This window comes from Chelonoidis abingdonii, chromosome 17 (genome assembly GCF_003597395.2).
Source record: "Chelonoidis abingdonii isolate Lonesome George chromosome 17, CheloAbing_2.0, whole genome shotgun sequence".
Taxonomy (NCBI): Eukaryota; Metazoa; Chordata; order Testudines; family Testudinidae; genus Chelonoidis; species Chelonoidis abingdonii.
This window is the reverse complement of record NC_133785.1, coordinates 20,518,173-20,536,318: the sequence shown is the minus strand read 5'-3', so window position 1 is coordinate 20,536,318 and position 18,146 is coordinate 20,518,173. Positions and strand designations below refer to the sequence as shown.

At 42.9% G+C, this 18,146-nt stretch overlaps 1 protein-coding gene across 1 annotated transcript in view; it reads right to left on the bottom strand.

Annotated features, from left to right (window-relative positions):
* LOC116827087 (netrin-4-like) overlaps positions 1-18,146 on the bottom strand; it is a 66,533-nt gene that overhangs the window by 17,812 nt on the left and 30,575 nt on the right. The window contains exons 4-5 of the mRNA XM_032784306.2: positions 10,352-10,478; positions 8,085-8,273 (exon numbers count right to left, since the gene is read on the bottom strand). Of these exons, the coding sequence (XP_032640197.1) occupies positions 8,085-8,273; positions 10,352-10,478 (316 nt within the window). The remainder of the gene's footprint in view (positions 1-8,084; positions 8,274-10,351; positions 10,479-18,146) is intronic.

Genomic DNA, 18,146 nt, shown 5'->3' with positions numbered 1-18,146 from the left:
GGAAGCATTTGCAAAGAGAGAGAGAGGATTCGCTAGTGTGATACATGAGGGGATGCTCAAAGCAATGTGATGAAAACAAGAAAGAAATAATTTTGGCTGAAGATCAGGATAAACAGGCTCCCCAGCGTAGTGTTGTAATTCCTACTGCCAGGTATATTTAAAACTAAACTGGACAAAACAATAGTAAAAGTATGACATGAAAAGCAAGACCAGACGACCGGATAGGCCTTTTCCAGCTCTAGATTTGAGGAGTCCATGGTTCTGCTTTAGTGTGAGACGTAGAGCCGAGGGTTCTCTTCCCAGTGTGAACTTGAAGTTTGCATGCACACATCAGTGGATACATTACAAGAGGGAGGGGAAGAGAGAGATCTCCAAATCCACTGGGTATATTTCAGCTACAACCGTTATCTGCTGAGTGCAGTGAGAGAGGGGACGGAAGGGCCAGGTGCAGCTCCCTGACTCTGGTGCCATTTCAACACCAGCTCTGCCATACATCAGAGTAGTCTGGAGGCTGCTGTAAAGTAGAGCAGCTGGCTATGGCCTCCAGGGACTACTACAGCTAAGACAATTTGGAGCTCAGTGATGTTTTGGCCACGTCCCTAATGAAGTCTCTATGCCAGGAGTATAGGGAGTGGGTGAGGCCAGAGCTGACTGTGCTGGCTCTGCAATAGCTGGGACACGTCTCCACCAGGGGAATTCTCAACTGGGGAGATCTTGCAGACTGCTAGCCCCTTTGTGGTGTCAGAGCAGCTCTACTAGGCTGGATCACAAGAGAGGATCTGGCCCGCTGACGTCTGACGCTTGAATAGGTTTGGACAAATGGAGAAGTGAGCTGAATCTTCGCCCCAAACTCAGGTCCAGCTCATGTTTTAGCTCCTTCTCATTTTTGAACATTGTGGCACCTCTTGATTTCTGCTGACACCAAAGCCTGAAGTGCCAAAATGTCACAATTTCATCCACCCGCCAGAAGGAAGAAACAAAAATCTTGGGGCTAAGGCCTGCCCTAACAGGGATTTCCAGTCAGATGTTGGACACCCAAGATGTTTGGCTCAGGGGACAGCGTTTTGGACGATTATCTTTACTCCAGTACTTTTGAAGTTTCCCCATCACTACTGCTGATCAAACAATCCTGAGCTCAAGATAAGAGACCAAATGAACACACTGATTCCACACATCCCTGTCCAAGAAGAGAGCTCTATGAAGAAGGATAATGGCAGTGACGATGGATTTACTTTCATGTGCATCATCATGTTTGTTCTTTAGAAAAGAAAATCTCTTTGGGGAATACTAATATGTGAAAAAGCAGTACCCACCAGTTTGTGTAATGGGCATTTTTCTTGTGATCTTCCATTAGATATTATATTTTCACCCTGTCCTAGCTATGTACTTCATGCCAATATTTTTAACAATATTATTATACTGTGCTGCAGAAGGATCCTATTCAGTTGTTTTCAAGGGAACATTAGCACAATAGCCTAAAGACAGAAAATAAGCATACTATAATGAGCAGTGTATTCCACACAATGAGCTTGTTGGCTGGTGGCACAGTAGCATCAGGCTCTACTGCTGCTGCCACACAGGAATCTTGAGCTTGGGAGCAATCTGAGGGATGTTGTTCACTAGAATTTGAAAATCAGGTGTAACATCACAGTGCACATTTGCACCAACATTTCAAAAGTCGCTTCTGATTTTTGGTGCTCAGCTTGAGAAACTGTGGCCCAGGTTTTCAGAAGTGCCGAACACCACTCCAAAAATGGAGGGATCTAATATTAGTTGACATTTTTGAAAATGTTGTCCTTGATCTTTGGACATGGGAAATGGGTGCTTTCCTCATTAGAGGTAGGTCTGAGACAAAAAGATCCAAACTTTGCCACAGTCTGGGTTTGTCTGAATCCTTGTTCTTGATTTCCCCTACTATATCATTAGAATCCAGCCTTCCTAAAGTTCACTGGTGTTTGGATCAGGAGTTTTAGTTTGGATCTATCTCTATTCTTTACAGATTGTTCAGTCTCATCTCATGTCTTTCCAGGTTTCCATATCTGGAGCCAGGTCCTCAGCTGGTGTAAATCAGTGTAGCTCCAATGAAGCTATGCTAGCTTACTCTAGCTGAGGACAGGATGTCAGATATGTGAAGAATATGAATTTCACCATCCCAGCCGAAGGGAAACTGGGTGGTGATTTATAGCAGAGGCCAAGGAGGGAGGTAGAGAAAAAAGTGCATGTATTTAGTTAAGGGACATAAGTAAGGGAAGCTGGTGGTTCAAAAATGAAAAACCAGCATTGCCTCCAGTTAGAAGCTTTGGCAGCTCTTGACGGATCATAAAGCAAAACAGAACAAATAAATGCATGACACTTTCAGATGAGTTACACAAGTAGCTCACAACATTTCCCTCAGTTTGTGTTTATTTAGCGTATCAGCTCGGGTGTGTGCATTGTCTGGCTTGCAGAGTATTATGACCAAACTCTCAATTCTGTAGCTAAGGTAACTCCCAAAATATGAATCTGTGTGTCACACGCTGAAGGGCAGCTGTTGATGACCAGGTTTTATCTCTCAAATAACAATAGATTTGATGATAAACCTCACAATTAAAGATTAAGTAAGTTCTTACAAGCTGAGTTTTTTGTATTTCCCAGTGTTTGTAAACAAAATGTCTTTTCTGCTGATTTTTGCTCTTTTCCTTTTTGGCAAACCCTAGTTTTCTCTCCATCCACCTCTTTCTAATGAAACACAAACCAACATGCCAATGGATTCGTTACCTTCTTTGTGTCAAGGGATGTTAGGGACAGTGGACAGACAATTCTGGCACAGAGCTGGCTAGTTTATTTGTAGAGCCCTACCAAATTCACAGCCATGAAAAACGCATCACAGACAGTGTAATCTGGTCTTTTCTGTGCTTTCACCCTATGCTATACAGATTTCACAAGGGAAACTGGTTCTCAAATTGGAGATCCTCACCCAAAAGGGAGTTGCAGGGGGGTTTCTAGGTTATTTTAGGTGGGTCACGGTATTGCCACCCTTACTTCTGCACTGCCTTCACAGCTGGGTGGCTGGAGAGCGGCAGCTATGGCTGGGTGCCCAGCTTTGAAGGCAGCACCATGTCAGCAGCAGTGCTGAAGTAAAGAGTGGTAATACCATATCATGCCACCCTTACTTCTGCGCTGTTGTTAGCAGTGGCTCTGCCTTCAGAGCTGGGCTCCCGGCCAGCAGCCACCGCTCTCCAGCTGCCCAGCTCTGAAGGCAGCGCCACCGCTAGAAGCAGCGCAGAAGCAAGGGTAGCAGTACCACAACCCCCCCCAATAACCTTGTGACCCCCCACAAGGGTCATAATCTCCCAATTACAACATTGTGAAATTTGAGATTTGAATAGCTGAATCATGAACTTTCTGATTTTTAAAATCCTATGAAATTGACCAAAATGGGCCATGAATTTGGTAGGGTCCTATTTATTTGGGTTCTCCCCTGTACAGCAGCAAAATATTAACACTACAAAATATTACATGGTTGTGTCTTAGAGGTGGCTGCTGTTGGTCACTGAAGTATCACAAATGTCCACTTGGATTTTTATTGGCAGCTGCTGTTATAAGATTTTTGCCAGGATGCTGCTGACAGAGAGGGAACCAAGGAATGAAAACAGTCCTAAAGCAGATAAATCTTTGTCTGCTCTCAGCACAGCTGTCTCCAGTTGTATCTTAATTAGATACAGATGTAAACTATAATATTAGTTGCAACGATGTGGTTCCAACCAACATGAATATAGCAGGCATGTAGTACTCCAATTAACTCACGTCAGAGACTCTCATGGTATGTCGACAGTGGTATTAAAAACCCACGGTTGGCCCATGCCAATTGACTTGGGGTTGTGGGGCTTGGGCCATAAGGGAAATCTTAATTGCAGTGTTAGATGCTTGGGCTAGAACCTGGGCTCTAGGACTCTGCAAGGTGGGAGGGTCCCAAGGCTTGAGCTACAGCCTGAACCAGAACATCTACACCACAGTTGAACAGCCCCTTAGCCTGAGCCCTGCGAGCCCAAGTCAGCTGGCATGGGCCAGCTGCGGGTTTCTGGTTGCAGCTTAGACATACCAACAGAGATAACTAATCTTTCATTTCTGTCAAAACTACGGTGCAAAACACAGTTAACAGCAGATTCAATCTTTTCCAAATTTAAAAACAAACCAAAGCTTTTGGAATCTGGAATATAATCCCAACCAAATTCAAACAATTTTTAAAGCAGGTCAAAGTTTGGGTCAAAACCATTCAACAATGTCCCGTAAATCAAGGAAATTGGATACACTACAGTCTGTGTGGGTGCGGTCACCATCTGTGTGGCCGACTGAGATAGTGACTCAAAGATGCAATTAATCCCAAATATTACAACTGGGAGGTTCACAGATCTGTTTAGAAGGGAAGGGAAGGGACAGCTTTGTTGATGGTGTGTGTGCGCACATTTTAATTTTCAAGCTGATTGCTAGAGTAAAAATCCCATTTCCCTGAAGACTTTGGCCTGATAGTCCTACATACTTGCTTCTTTTTTTTTTTTTTTTGGATAAGCAAAGGCTGATTACAAAAGATGGTGTCAGGTCAGACGTATCCTTTAAGCCTCCAAATAAGCCACAGGAAAGAGCCAAGGATACAGCAGCTTTTCTGACCACTGGTTGGGAAACGATTTGGCTTCACAAGGCTTCTGACTCAAAGCTTCCATACAAGCCTATATCCAAACCGTTTAATCCTGTGTTGTCACCCTCAATAACAAGCAGGTGTGTGCTGTGCTCTGTGGCTCTTTTCATGTCCTTTTTTGTTTTAATCTAAGTGGTGTCAAAACAAGGCTCTGTGCATGACCTGGCTCCCACTCATCCCCAGCTGCTAGGAATGGCAGAAATGAAGAAGTCAGAGACTGGCGATTTCTCCAGATGAAAAGAAATAGCAGAATCATATTTACATGTTAAATCTCAGCTGGGATTTTTTTTTTAAAGCAATTGTCTTTCTTGTAAATGGAGAAGTCAGGGAAGGGGGATCTGGATAGCATCAGTGCAGGCAGTTGTTATACAACCTCATTTTCCCCCGAGCAGTGATTAAGAAAGAATCCTGCCGATTATTATGACTAATGCCTAAAGATTCCTTCTGGGCCTTAGCAGAGTCCTGCTAACTTTTTGGGAGCTGGAGGGGGCTGTCATAGCGTAACCTAGACTTTGCTCTGGATGGAAGAGAACTCTCTTAAAGTATGATTACTCGAAGGGCTTAACACAGCGTTTCATTCAACTTTTTCATCATCTTTTAGTTCCCAGCTCAGTGTCTACTGTAAATACAGGGTGAGTTTTAATTCCCTGTATTTCTTCCACCTTCCTCACCAATGTGAAGCCAAGAACCACGTTGCTCACACAAAAAGCATCCGTGCAGTCTGCCACGACCAATTTATTATGGCTCTTTTCATCATTTTCCGAGAACATTTAGTTATTTAATGTTAAGTATCAGAAGGGTAGCCATGTTAGTCTGGATCTGGAAAAAGTGACAAAGGGTCCTGTGGCACCTTATAGACTAACAGACGTACTGGAGCATGAGCTTTTGTGGGTGAATACCCACTTCGTCAGATGCATGTCAGCATTATTTAATGTTGTGACTCTGGTACTATTTGCAAGGTTTTCTCAGCCAAAGTGAGTGGATGTGTAGGAGGTGGCATGCCCAATCTTTCACAAAGCTATTCACCCAGACTTGGTAGTTCTTCAGGTCGTGATCAGCACACTGAGGTGTGACAGTAATACACCTCCACAGGTTAAAGTTCACTATGGGATAAATCTTTAACCCGGAGCCAAGCTTCAGTAAATGCACTTGCGTCGGGGGGATCCTGTTGGGATGAATCTTTCCCCCGCACCAAACCTACTCTTGCTCCACCCGGCACAATGCTTCTCCTCCCCACAACTGCTGCACTGGTGGAGTATGGGGGCTCTATCTACATTAGTGCTTTTACAGGTGCTGTCACTGGTAGAGCTAAACAGTGACTACAGAATAGTGGGAGATTTCCTGAAAATTACCTGTGTCGATGCAGCATTTTATACCTGCACCCACCCACTCACCGACCCACACTCCTCTCTGGGAAATTTCTGGGGCTCAGCTCTCAGCTTCAAAAAGCTGCCCATTTAGATAACCATCTGAATGTCTTTGTAGGAATTCTCCCCTTCACCTTTAAATAAAGTAGAAAAGGGCATAGACTAATACCCAGTGAAAATATGTCTCTCTGAACAGGCTCTGAAGACTGAATGTTTCTCCCTGCACCACACAAATGCAACCACAGTTCACAAATCAGCCATGAAAAGCTAGGGGAGCTCTCTAGAGAGGAAAGTGCCTACGTGTTCCTTAGGTCAGGATCCAGCAAACAGTTAAGCACTGTGTGTGACGTTAAGTGCGTGAGTGGTCCCCTTGACTTCAGTCTCAAGTGCCTAAAGTCATGCATATGTGCATAAGTGCTACACAGAATTGGAGTCTTAGTGCGGAAGTTATACATGATGGGAACAGTTGCAGGAAGCCTTCTATTGGCATTAAGCATTTTGCTGGGTAAAATGCTATTACTTATAATGCTGCCACCACAGGAGTAGTTCTGTTTGAACAGGATATATTTCCACTTGTTCGACAGCATCCCTCTGAAATGTTTTCCTGTTCATTTTGCAGAGTATTGGCAAGATGTACTGAGAAGGCGGTAGCCAGACCAGACAAAAGACTTGTAGGCAGGCTCAGGGTCGGATTTCAACCGGGCAGCCTGTTCTAGGGTTTCCTCACAGATATTTTTAAATAATGTTTTCTTTTCTCTGCTACTCTTTAATGTTCCTAGACTTCAGTGATTATCTCATATTACACACAGTGCTGGTTACTACACTGTCACCTTGCAGTCAAATACAAGAGCCTGCACATTGGTTTCTTCAGGTGCCATAAGACTTGAAATCTAATCTACTGGAACAAGAATTTATTCTCATTACAAATCTTTGCATACAGCAAGTCCTCTCAGAGCAGAAACAAACCAGCAGAAGAATCCCTGGAAAGCTGAGCATCATCGAACACAATTGGGAACACAGCCAAGGAAGCCCTGCCTCCTCCCCTGATCAATGAGCTTTGTCGCAAGGTTAAAAAAATCAAAAAGAAAGAATTGGGAGGAGACAGAGCTGGCTCTAAGATCCAATGAAAGGTGAATACAAAGGATCAGAAACACAGGGCATGTTGTGCACTGCAAGTTCAAGTGCTATCGCAGGCCAGCTGGTCCCAGCAAGAAGCGCATGTGTAACCCGTGTGTCTAGAGAAACCTTGATCAGGCCTGTCAAAGGGGCAGGAGAACTTCAGAAGCAATGGCTGACAATGGGAATGAACATAGGTAACAAAGGAGGCAGTTCTTTGTTGATGACTGCGTGGATGGGGGTGGGGGAGGAATCATGATGGTATAGTGGAGAGAACAAGCTTCATCCAGAGGCAGAGAAAGGGGGAGAGAGAAGGAGACGAACAAAACGATGGATTGTTACAAACAGAAACCTTCCTGGGGAATACTAGGGGGGATCAAAGCTGTAAGATGTGGGAGGGAACTCAACTGCTCAAACTCCCTACTCATCCCTCCTGCAGCCAATATTATTCATGTTTGTCTGTGGAGAGAATGCAAAATCAACCTGTGGCTCACTGGAGCCTCATAGCAGTTAGAACATACACACACGGGTGCTGTAGGCCCCTTTTGGTTGAGATATAGATAAACCCCACTAAATAAAATGTGTGCCTCACTAGGAGAGGAGCATTTTAAATGGAAATGCAACCAGAATAAAACTTTCCCTAAAAATACAATTGCTTCAGAAAATTATTATTATTTATTATTATTATTATTTTAAATCAGACCATTCCACGATCCCACATAGACATCAGACTTTGGTGGCAGGGTCAGGAGGAAAGTGTTCTTGATCAGGAAACCAGGGTTGGAGGAAAGGATAAGGTATTTATGATGTATTTCCACAAGATACCTGTAGATACTTTTAATGGGCTGGATGGCTCAGCTCACTCTGTAATGTGTAGACCTAAACAGCTTTCACCATTCATTTGTACAGTATTATATTGGACTTACGTTTGCAGACGTCTGGGGAAGACACAGGTTTTCCTCTATCTCTGTAAAATCCTGGTTTACACCTTTGACATCGATGTCCCTCTGTGTTGTGTTTGCAGTTGTCACATACTCCACCGCTGTGTTTCCCCGATGCCAGCCAAACACTCAGGTTGAAGTGGCAGCTATCAGCATGGTTGTGACAACGGCACTCTGTTAGGGAGCAGGGAAATGCATTTCTTACTCACATTTATAAAGCACAGAGCCTACAGTATCACTCAGGTGACAGTTTCATTGCAATGAACTTAGGACCAAACTAATTTATGCCAAACATTTTTCTTTTGCCTGGGTTTACATTAAAAGCAGAAACGTCAGAGCAGAATGAGACTCCTAGTAAATCCTAAGAAATACTGACAGTCAGGTGAAAAAGCCAATTGTCACGAACTATATACCTTATCTAAGTATCTACATGAACTTACAGATGGGCTTGGACCAAAACCCTGGATCTGAACAACTGCCTAACTTTGGGAAAGCCAAGCTCCAAATCTAGATCTAAACTACGTGGCTTGGACCATCTCTACTTTTAGTGTTGTCCTGTTTATTTCCACCTATAGAACTGAGCCCTTTGGGCCATAACAGATTTATCACTACTACGGCTAGTTGAAAATTTCCTGTCAAAACTGGCTTGGGACAGAAAATTGTGTTTTCAACTAATTTTTTTTAAAGTGTCTGTTTTTGTCAAAAAACGAATGCCTGAAAACAGAAATATTTTGGCCCAAACCCCAGAATTTAGATTCATATATGCTGCCATAGTGCCTTATGAAAGTTGTAGTTCAGTTGACTCATATCCCCATTCTCTGTGGCTGGGTTCCTCAGCTGGACTTCATCTTCCATGATGCACCATAGCCATATGACTCCCAGCATATACCACTTCTCCTCAAGGAGAGGGAAAACCATGAGGCACCATGGAGATGCAGTCCAATCAGGGAGCCATCCTGTAGAAAAGAAAGGGAACATGAGACAACTGAACTACAACTCATATGAGACAGCATTTTGGATAAAAATATTTCAGTATTTGGTTGAAACATTTTGTTTTTTGGCCAAAATATTTCAGATTTTGATTTTTTGCAATATTGTAAAAATTTTCTGCAGAATCTTCCCTTGTGTTCCAACCAGCTCTAGCAACTCATAGTTTTGCTTTTGCAATGCAAGTATAGTAACAAAAAGATAAAGACTTTTCCGGATTGTTTCAACGTCCTGCAATTCTAGCTTGGTAGCATGCAACCTGATCCTACTAAAATTAGTATATGTTATAATAGACCTGTAGCCATCATTAGTAAACTTGAAAGTCCACTGTATGTTCCTAGATTGATCAACTACAACTCTGTCTGTTCTGCTCCAGTTAGAATCTCTCACTTGGAAACACTGTTGGTTTTTTTCCCATCCAGTTTAGACTGTAAACTATTTGGAGCAGCAGTGCTATACTTTGTGTTTTGTAAAGCACCGTGCACACCTTTAGTGCTACTTGAGGAAAAAAATAGAGATGGACAGATCTGATTCAGAGCTGGACTTCAGTCCAAGGTTCTGGGGTGTTTGGATCCAGGGTTTTGGATGAGTCCACCATATAGAAATCAAACCTCGCTAAGTCTCAGAGTGCTCAGAACTGGGGTGTTCTTTCAGGACACTATATAAACAGGGGTTGCCTGTGAAATTTAGATCCAGATCCAAGTTTGGATTCTGATTCTCATCACGCAAATGCCCAAGTTTGTTTGGATTGGGGAGGGAGGGGGCTGGAGGTTGGTTGAAATCAATTTCCAGTTATTAATAAATACATAATATAATTATATCTCATAATAAATATAGACTTGGAACCAACTCAAATCAAGACATTCCTGAAACCTTGTTCCCATGCACATGCCAAGGACAGAGATCACTGAACCTGATTTTTCCCCCCATTAAACTTATCTCCTTAATCTTTCTTAGCCTACTACAGCTCTGTAGAGACTCATGCTTGGGAATGGTGAAATGAATGAGGGGATGTTTCTCTTTGAAGAGCACAGTTCTGCCTTGTATGTTCTATATTGCAATAGATTAAATGGACCGGCTACATTAAAAAATACTTTGATTGAAAGGATTTTCTAGCAGTTACCTAGCAATTCATTCCCCATCTGCTGCAAGAGCAGCATAAATCCAAACTGGGTGAATTGTCTATTATAGAGCCTTGCCTACTTGGATGGTGATTTATTGCCCTGACACCCTGAATCATTATGTTCCCCCCTCCCCGCACTTACTTCTGCATTCATTTGGTGCCCCAGTTTTTCCATCTCCTGGCTTCCAAGGCTGGTCATTGTATAATGGTTCACACCTTTCACAGTGGTTCCCTGCTGTGTTGTGTCTGCACACACACTTCCCATGGACCTGTCAGGGGAAGAAGAATATGTTCAAGCAGCTGAAAGAATTAACAGAACAGAGCACAGCACAGTCTCTGAGTGAGGAGGATTTCTCCTGCACAGCTCCTTCTCACAGCTCCCCAGCACTCTCACAAAGCCTACACCTGTCTAGAATTCCTACACATGCAGCTTTATTGCCTCATGAAGTCTCTAATAATGTGGGTTTGTTCTCTGCCCTCCTGTAATGTTGGGGTCAGATTCTGAATGGGTGATGAGGTGTGCCAGGGATTGGATGCCCCCTGCTGGAATAATAATACCTGGCTCCTATATAGAGCTTTTCACCATAGATCTCAAAGTGCTTTACAAAGGTGGTCAGTCAGTATCCTTATCCTCATTTTACCCATGGGGAAACTGAGGCACATAGCAGGTTGGTGACTTATCCAAGACCACCAGCAGAACCAATAGAATAGAATGCAGGTCCCCTTGATGCTAGTGCAGTGCTCTAGCCGTTAGGTCATACTGCTTGGGGTGTAGAAGGTAAGGTGAAAAAGGGTGAGATGCTTCCTCCAGGAGGGCAGTCCTGAGTGAAGCAGGAACAGGGGAGGAAGAACCTCCCCTGTCTTAATCCAAAGATGTGGCTTGGTCAGAGGCCTAATTCTGACTCCTTATTTTGATGGAACAGAATCATAGAATATCAGAGTTGGAAGGGACCTCAGGAGATCATCTAGTTCAACCCTGTGCTGAAAGGAGGACTGGTTCCCAGAAAGATTTTTGCCCCAGATCTCTAAAAGGCCCCCTCAAGGATTGAGCTCACAACCCTGGGTTTAGTGAGACAATGCTCAAACCAGTGAGCTATCCCTCCCCCCATTGAAACCTTGCTGCCTTGGCACACCCTGCCCACCTTTTGGGTGAAAAGAGCAGTGAGTTTAGTCCTCCAAGATGTCCTAGAGAGGCCACCCAGGATCAGCTGCTGGTGGAACCAACAATAATTGGTCCAGCAGCAGCTAGAAGGGCTGGAAGCAGGCAGAAGCCAATCAGAGACCAGTGGGCAAGGTAAAAAGGGCTGGCTGCTCCTCCAGGGGAGGGAATTCTGGGTGAAGTTGGGGTGGGGAAAAGAAGGTTCTCCACTGTCTTAATCCAAATGCCCAGCTTGGTCAGGGGCCTAATTTTGACTGCATCTTTTAGTGGTGTCAGGAAAATATTGTTTTGTTTTACAGGGTTGAATTTAAAGCTCTGAGTTGGATATCAGTTGTGTGCTGTAAAATTAAAGGGATCTCGCTTTGCAAGTTGCTCTGTTAGTTCAAGTGAACCTGTGACAGATGGCAACAAAGCTCTCATTCCGGATACCCAGTTGGCAAAGTCATTACTAGGCTAACGCAAATAGCAAAACTGTATATTCACTTCGGGAGATGTATGCAGAAGAGAAGAGCTTCCCTCAGAATAAGAGATGCTAGTGTAAGTGTTCCAAGTAACCTCACAGTACAGTATCAGATTGTGGCAAATGCATAGAGGGAAGGCTTTGCCCTCCACTATTTAACAGGACAGTAGTACAGTGGAATACCAGATAAGAAGCAAAGAAGACAAGAAGCCCTCTGGCTCCCATTGCTGGTTGTTTAATTCACAATGGCTGAGTGCATCCAAGAGCTGTTAATCCCTGAGCATGCAGGACTCTACAAATCTAGTTTATTGAGAACTTTTGTGACAAGAGGGCCTTTTTAAACAGGAGATCCAAGTTCTCTGCTTGCAGGGTCTTGCAAAGGAAGGAAGAGAATTATTTTTGGAAGAATGAATCTTCTTCAGGAAGTGCCTGATATTTGACCATGAGGCAGGAGATAGAAAAGGTAAGTTCACAAGTGACCATTCTGCTTTTCCACCTGTCAGGCTAGTGGCTATCCATTACTGAGATGTACATCATGGGAAATGGTATTAACAGCAGGGAAGGCACACTGGTGACTGAGCCCTATAGCCACATAGTCACAACTCTGGCCCAGTGCATGTGACACAAAAAGTGAAGCCTGAGATTTCATTTTTGACTGAAGCGTGAATCTAATTTTATCCTTTAATCTCACTGCTAATGTGAGTTATGATTTCCTGAAAGTCAGATTTTTATATTTTAACTTCTAGTCTCCTCCATCCCCCAACCTCATTGTTGTAGGTAATTTGAGATTATGAGAGGAATATTAAAAATAACTGTTACCTTAGCATTCTCTCCTATCCCAACTCCAGCTCCCTGCAGCAATTTGCTCCCTATTTTCTCCAGTTTCGAATCCCCTCAGACCAGATATTTCATGCAGCTAGCAGAGGGGACAGGCTCCAGCTGATGCCATTGCTCCTGTACAGCCAGCTGGCAGATTGACCGTCTCGCAGAGCGGTTGGCTGCCTCCTCACGGAAGACTGAACACAGACTTCAGGGTATGCATTTCTCTCTCAGAACTCAACTCTGGTAATCCTCAGGGAGATGCAATATTGAGCACATTATGTGGTGTCTCTATGGACCAGGATGTAAGATGGTCAACCATGTCAGACTCCTAAATCTGATTACAGAAGGGTCTATTATGATCATTTAGTTTGACCTCCTGCATGACAAAGGCCACAAAATTACATCCTGTTATTCCTGAACTGAGCCCAGTAACTTACAGTTGAATCATAGCATATCTATTAGAAAGACAAAGTCTTGACTGAAAGCCCCCAAGTGACCACTAGAGACTTTCATACTTTACCTGCCCAATATCAAGAATCACCCTCAAGTATCATTGTCATGGGCAGTTGAGAGAGAGATTTACCCAATAGGTCTTTTTTCCCCCTTTAATTTCTCTGATTCTTTAATTCCTGAACCCTAACCATACATATATGATGTTAACAGACATAAAATGATCAATAAAGAGCATGCAAACCACACTTGACAAGCGAGAATTCTAAGTGGCTGGAACCATTGTGTAAAGCAGAATATGCATAGTATTTCCATTTAGTTCTACATCATACCTCACTCTTTTGATTTTCCCTCCCTCTGGTTGGGCTCTTTTATCTTTTTAGTAATTGTTGTTTTTGCTGCTGCTTCTTGGCTGCTGTCAGTGTATTTCATTATTTTGCTACTGAATGAAGGTTAAGTTTGGAAGCTGTCCAGAACTGAGCAACTGTTGCTGATTCGGAGAAAATGTTTGTCTTCAGGCGGCTGTGTATTCACTTTGTAGTGTCGCCAGAACAGTTTTGGACATAGCAGTTTGCAACCATGTCAGCAGCAAGTCACTTACAGGCTTTTGGAAGGGGACCATTTATGGGTAGTTGTCGCTGGTCTCATGAGAAACAGTGAAACACTTGTCTGCCTCAAACTAATCCCTGTTGTCCTTATGACCTCCCCAAATTGAGAGGTGCTTGCATGGTCTCTGGTTCCCCAAAGGGATTTTTGGCTATCACAGATGTCTGTGATTTCTGAGATCATCATCAATAGTTGATTCTTAGAGGGAAATTCATGAATGTGTCCAATCATTTTGTGTGGTCAAATGAAAAGACTATTTCAACTTTTTCAAGCATGCAAAGCCCCAGGGGACCAAATGGCAGAAGAGATTATTGATGGATTGTAGTACTTTTCACATTTAGGTCATCAGTTCAAATCCTGAGAAGGTTAGGAGTGACTGAGGGCTATTACCCATTCATGTCATGTGGTGTTGGTCTATGTGATCTGAGTAGGTGGGTCTAAGTTCATGTGTCTGTATTGCCCCTCTCTTTATGACTGTTACCCTTGTAGGCATTCTCTGAGGAGAATGAATGTCCATCCCATCCCAAGAAGCTTCTGTAAAACAGGACTGAGAGATGCTGGCAGGGGAAGGTGGGTTAGGAAGTTGGCAGTGTGGCACCTGCTCTGCAGATAAACAGAGGGCTTCAGGCTCCTGGACCACTAATGAATCCGCTTTCCCCAAGTTCACTAGAGAATAACAATGAAGAGTCAGTAATCAGAGGGGTAGCCATGTTAGTCTGGATCTGTAAAAGCAGCAAAGAGTCCTGTGTCATCTTATAGGCTGCTGTTTTTAAAGTCAGTAATGTGGCAGTAATGAGTTAGGTGAATCCACAGGCTGGCCAGACCAAGTCACTTTCTGAACAGTGACTGTCATAAACAGATAGCTAAGGGTTAATGTCTATTTCACCTGCAAAGGGGTAACCAAACACCTGACCAGAGGACCAATCAGGAAACAAGATTTTTCAAATCTCAAGGGAGGGAACTTCTGGGTGTGATTCTTTTCTGGTCTCTGTTGCTTCTCGGTCTCTGAGAGTGAACCCTCTTCTCCAAGCTTTCTATCTTCTGTTTCCAGTGTAAGACAAGGTATGGCCAATATGGTTTTTATATTGTTTTTTGTATTCTGTGTGTAGTTTTGGGATGTTTTTAAATTTGTTTTGTTTTTTTTTTTTTTTTATTTTTTTTTTTTAACTTTCTTTTCTTTTTTCTCTTTATTTCTCTTTCTTTATTTCTTTCTTATTATTATATCTTTTTGTGATATAAGGCTGTGTTTATTCATTTCTTTTAGCAATGATGCCTGTTACTGTCATTGTCAGAAACCAGTTTATGTTTTTTTCTTTCTTTTTTATAAGCTTTCTTTTTAAACTTGTTGGATTTTCTTTTTCCTGTATGAGCTCAGGGGATAGTGATCTCTGTGCCAGGTGTTTATGTCTCTCTCAGGAAAGACTGGGGAGGGGAATCTCTTTTGTGCAAGTTGCAAGTTACTTTGCAGGAACTCTGAGCTGGGGTGAAGAAATTGGATCTCTGTTTTGATTTCAGGATTGAATAGGGGGTGTGTTCAGGGCCATCCGGCGGGGAACGCTGGGAGGAATAAAGAGGAGACAGTGGGAGGGGGTTATTTCCCTTTGTTGTAGACTCAGGGCATCTGAGTCTTGGGGTCCCCCAGGGAAGGTTTTGGGGAGACCAGAGTGCGCCAGACACTGGAATCTGGCTGGTGGCAGCGCTATCAGATCTAAGCTGGTAATTAAGCTTGGAGGTTTCATGCTAGCATCTTATTTTCTGAACTCTAAGGTTCAGATCTGAGTAGGAAAGCTATGACAGTGACAAAGGCATAATATAGGAAATGCTGTTTGTGATCTCACAAAGAGACAAAATTCATACATAACAACAAAGGGATGTCATAGAGTGAGCTGGGCCTTTGAGGGTTTCAAGTCCCCAATCTGGCCTTTGTCTGGTACCCAGTCTCCTGTGACTGCAAGCCAGGCCTAGTGGGGGATATTTGAGAGCCGTCTCTGACTCTGTTGCCTAATGCATCAAACATCAACTTCTAGTCTGCACCTTCAAGCTCATGCATGACTCCACCCTGCCAATATCTCAATCTGGTTCCTTATTTTCTACCTCAGTGCAGGCTTGACTTTTCTGTGTCTTTGGGCAGGGCTGCCCTCTTCTGTCTTGTATAGCGGTGAGCATATTGTCAGTGCCTACCAAATAGCAGCTATTATTTACATGCTATTTTGACATAAAGCCTGAGGATCATAGGACATTACAGTAACAATACTTCTGAGATGCAGTAGGTCACCCGGTTCCAGTGATTACCCCATTGAATGGAGACTGGTTATTTCAAGTGAGGAAGAGGAGGCAGCCCAGTATATTACTGGGTCAATGCATTAACCTGAACTTTTACCACAGTTCAGATCTTCAGATCAAATGATGAAAATGAGTTTGATCACATCTTAGATTCTTTTGGGCCACATCACAAAAGCACCAAACACTTCGGCATGAGTGGCCACCTCTGCTGGGGAGAGACCCAGAACTGGGTTTTAGGAGAGAAGAGAAGTGGATTCTGTAAGTCAGACCTAAAGTACATTAGCAGAGATCTTTGGATGCCCAGCATAGACATAACAGGTTAGCACCAGGGAGCACTGCCACGGTGATGTAATGGAGAAGCTTGAACACCATCTGTTCACACCAGTGGGCCAAATTCTCCTGTCACTTATACTAGTGTGTAAATCTGATGTAACTCCACTGACTGTAATGGAATTACTTGGGATTTACAGTGGTCAAGCCAGTGTTTGTGGCTATAAATTCCTTCCTTTATCTCATTTTACAGTACTCAGTTAATATTAACTACTGATAATGGAAAAACAGTAAAGTACATTCTGGGTGATATTGGTATTTTTAGTTGTCATGAGGCTCATGTAGCAGACTGCAGGGAGCTCAGCAGCTGGTATACTTACATCGTTACTGTGGATATTCACCTGTACAAAAAAATTGCCATGACCCTGGCATTTGCTGGAGTATCAGTGGCTTGAATCAAGTCTAATTCTGGACAGCTTGTATTGAATGGAAACCAAATAAACACCCTCTGAGATTTGCTGTACTTGAATATTTGAGAGAGATGTTGGTCTCAAATGGTCTTTGATAGTTTTAAACAGATCTGATTATTTATTTTCCCCCCTCCCTAATCTTTAAAAAGAAAAACAACCCCTTAAGGCAATATAAGAAACATTAAACCATTTTACCAGCCCTAAGTGTAGTTACAAGTGCTTCCAATCAAAGGTTTCTACTGGCAGGATTAATTTAGTTCTTCAGGGGGGAGAGAGAGCTCAGTGGTTTTGAGCATTGGCCTGCTAAACCCAGGGTTGTGAGTTCAATCCTTCAGGAGGCCATTTAGGGAACTGGGGTAAAAATCTAGCTGGGGATTGGTCTTGCTTTGAGCAGGGGGGTGGACTAGATGACCTTCCAACCCTGATGATCTGTGATTCAGCAATTAAGTGATTAACAAAAAACCCAACCTACCAGGAATTAACCAGTTAAGCAATAAAATGAAACTACTTTTGAATGGTTTACATTTCATTCTTAACCATTACATTAATAAAAGGCTGTGTTTAAAAGTTAACAGAATCTCAGATAGGGAGTTAGTTTGTAACCCCATAACACAAAATAGTTTAAAGTCAAAGAAGTGGAGCAGAAATGTTGCTTTCTACAAAAATTGTGTGTGCGTAACAAAGAATGCTCTTTCAGGCCTTGATTCAGGAAAGCACTTAAACAGCCTTCCTAAATAGGTAAGTTTCCTGATTCAGAGCCTTAATCATTAGTAAAAGAGATTTTAAGACATTAATACGATTAATTCAGCACTACATGTGGCAGAGGGATGTGGGAAAGTATATTTTACTCAAATTTATAATCTTAGACTACATGCTCACTGTATGATAACATGGTCACCAAGGGATTTATCATGTTTGCTGCTATGCTGTACACCATAGCCACTGAAAACTTCACACTGACAGCATGGACAGAACTCAGATCCTCCTGCTACAAAAGCACAGATCCCTATTTCAGCTAATGGAGAATCTCCATTAGATGTTAGCAATACAGGATCAATGACCCCCAGGTTGAGTAGTTCTGATTCTAACCCGCAGATGGCAGTGGACACATAAAGATTCAGTACATTACAGTATATTTTCAGGGTATAGTGAATAATATTAGTATAGGAACAAGTTAGCCTTCTTTGTAAGAAGACATGGGGCCAACAGCCTAATTTAATTCAGAGCTGAACAGTAGAGTGGGTCCATCCCCAAAATTAGGGCTGTGTGAATCCATCTGGATAAAGAACTGGGTTTGCATTTTGGATGAGGGTTCAGGTCAAACGTTGGTGATTCTAAAAAGTTTGGTTAACTACTTTTCATTTTTAAGTGCCCCTGCAATTGTAGCTGGAAGTTAGTGTCAAAATACCACTGGGCT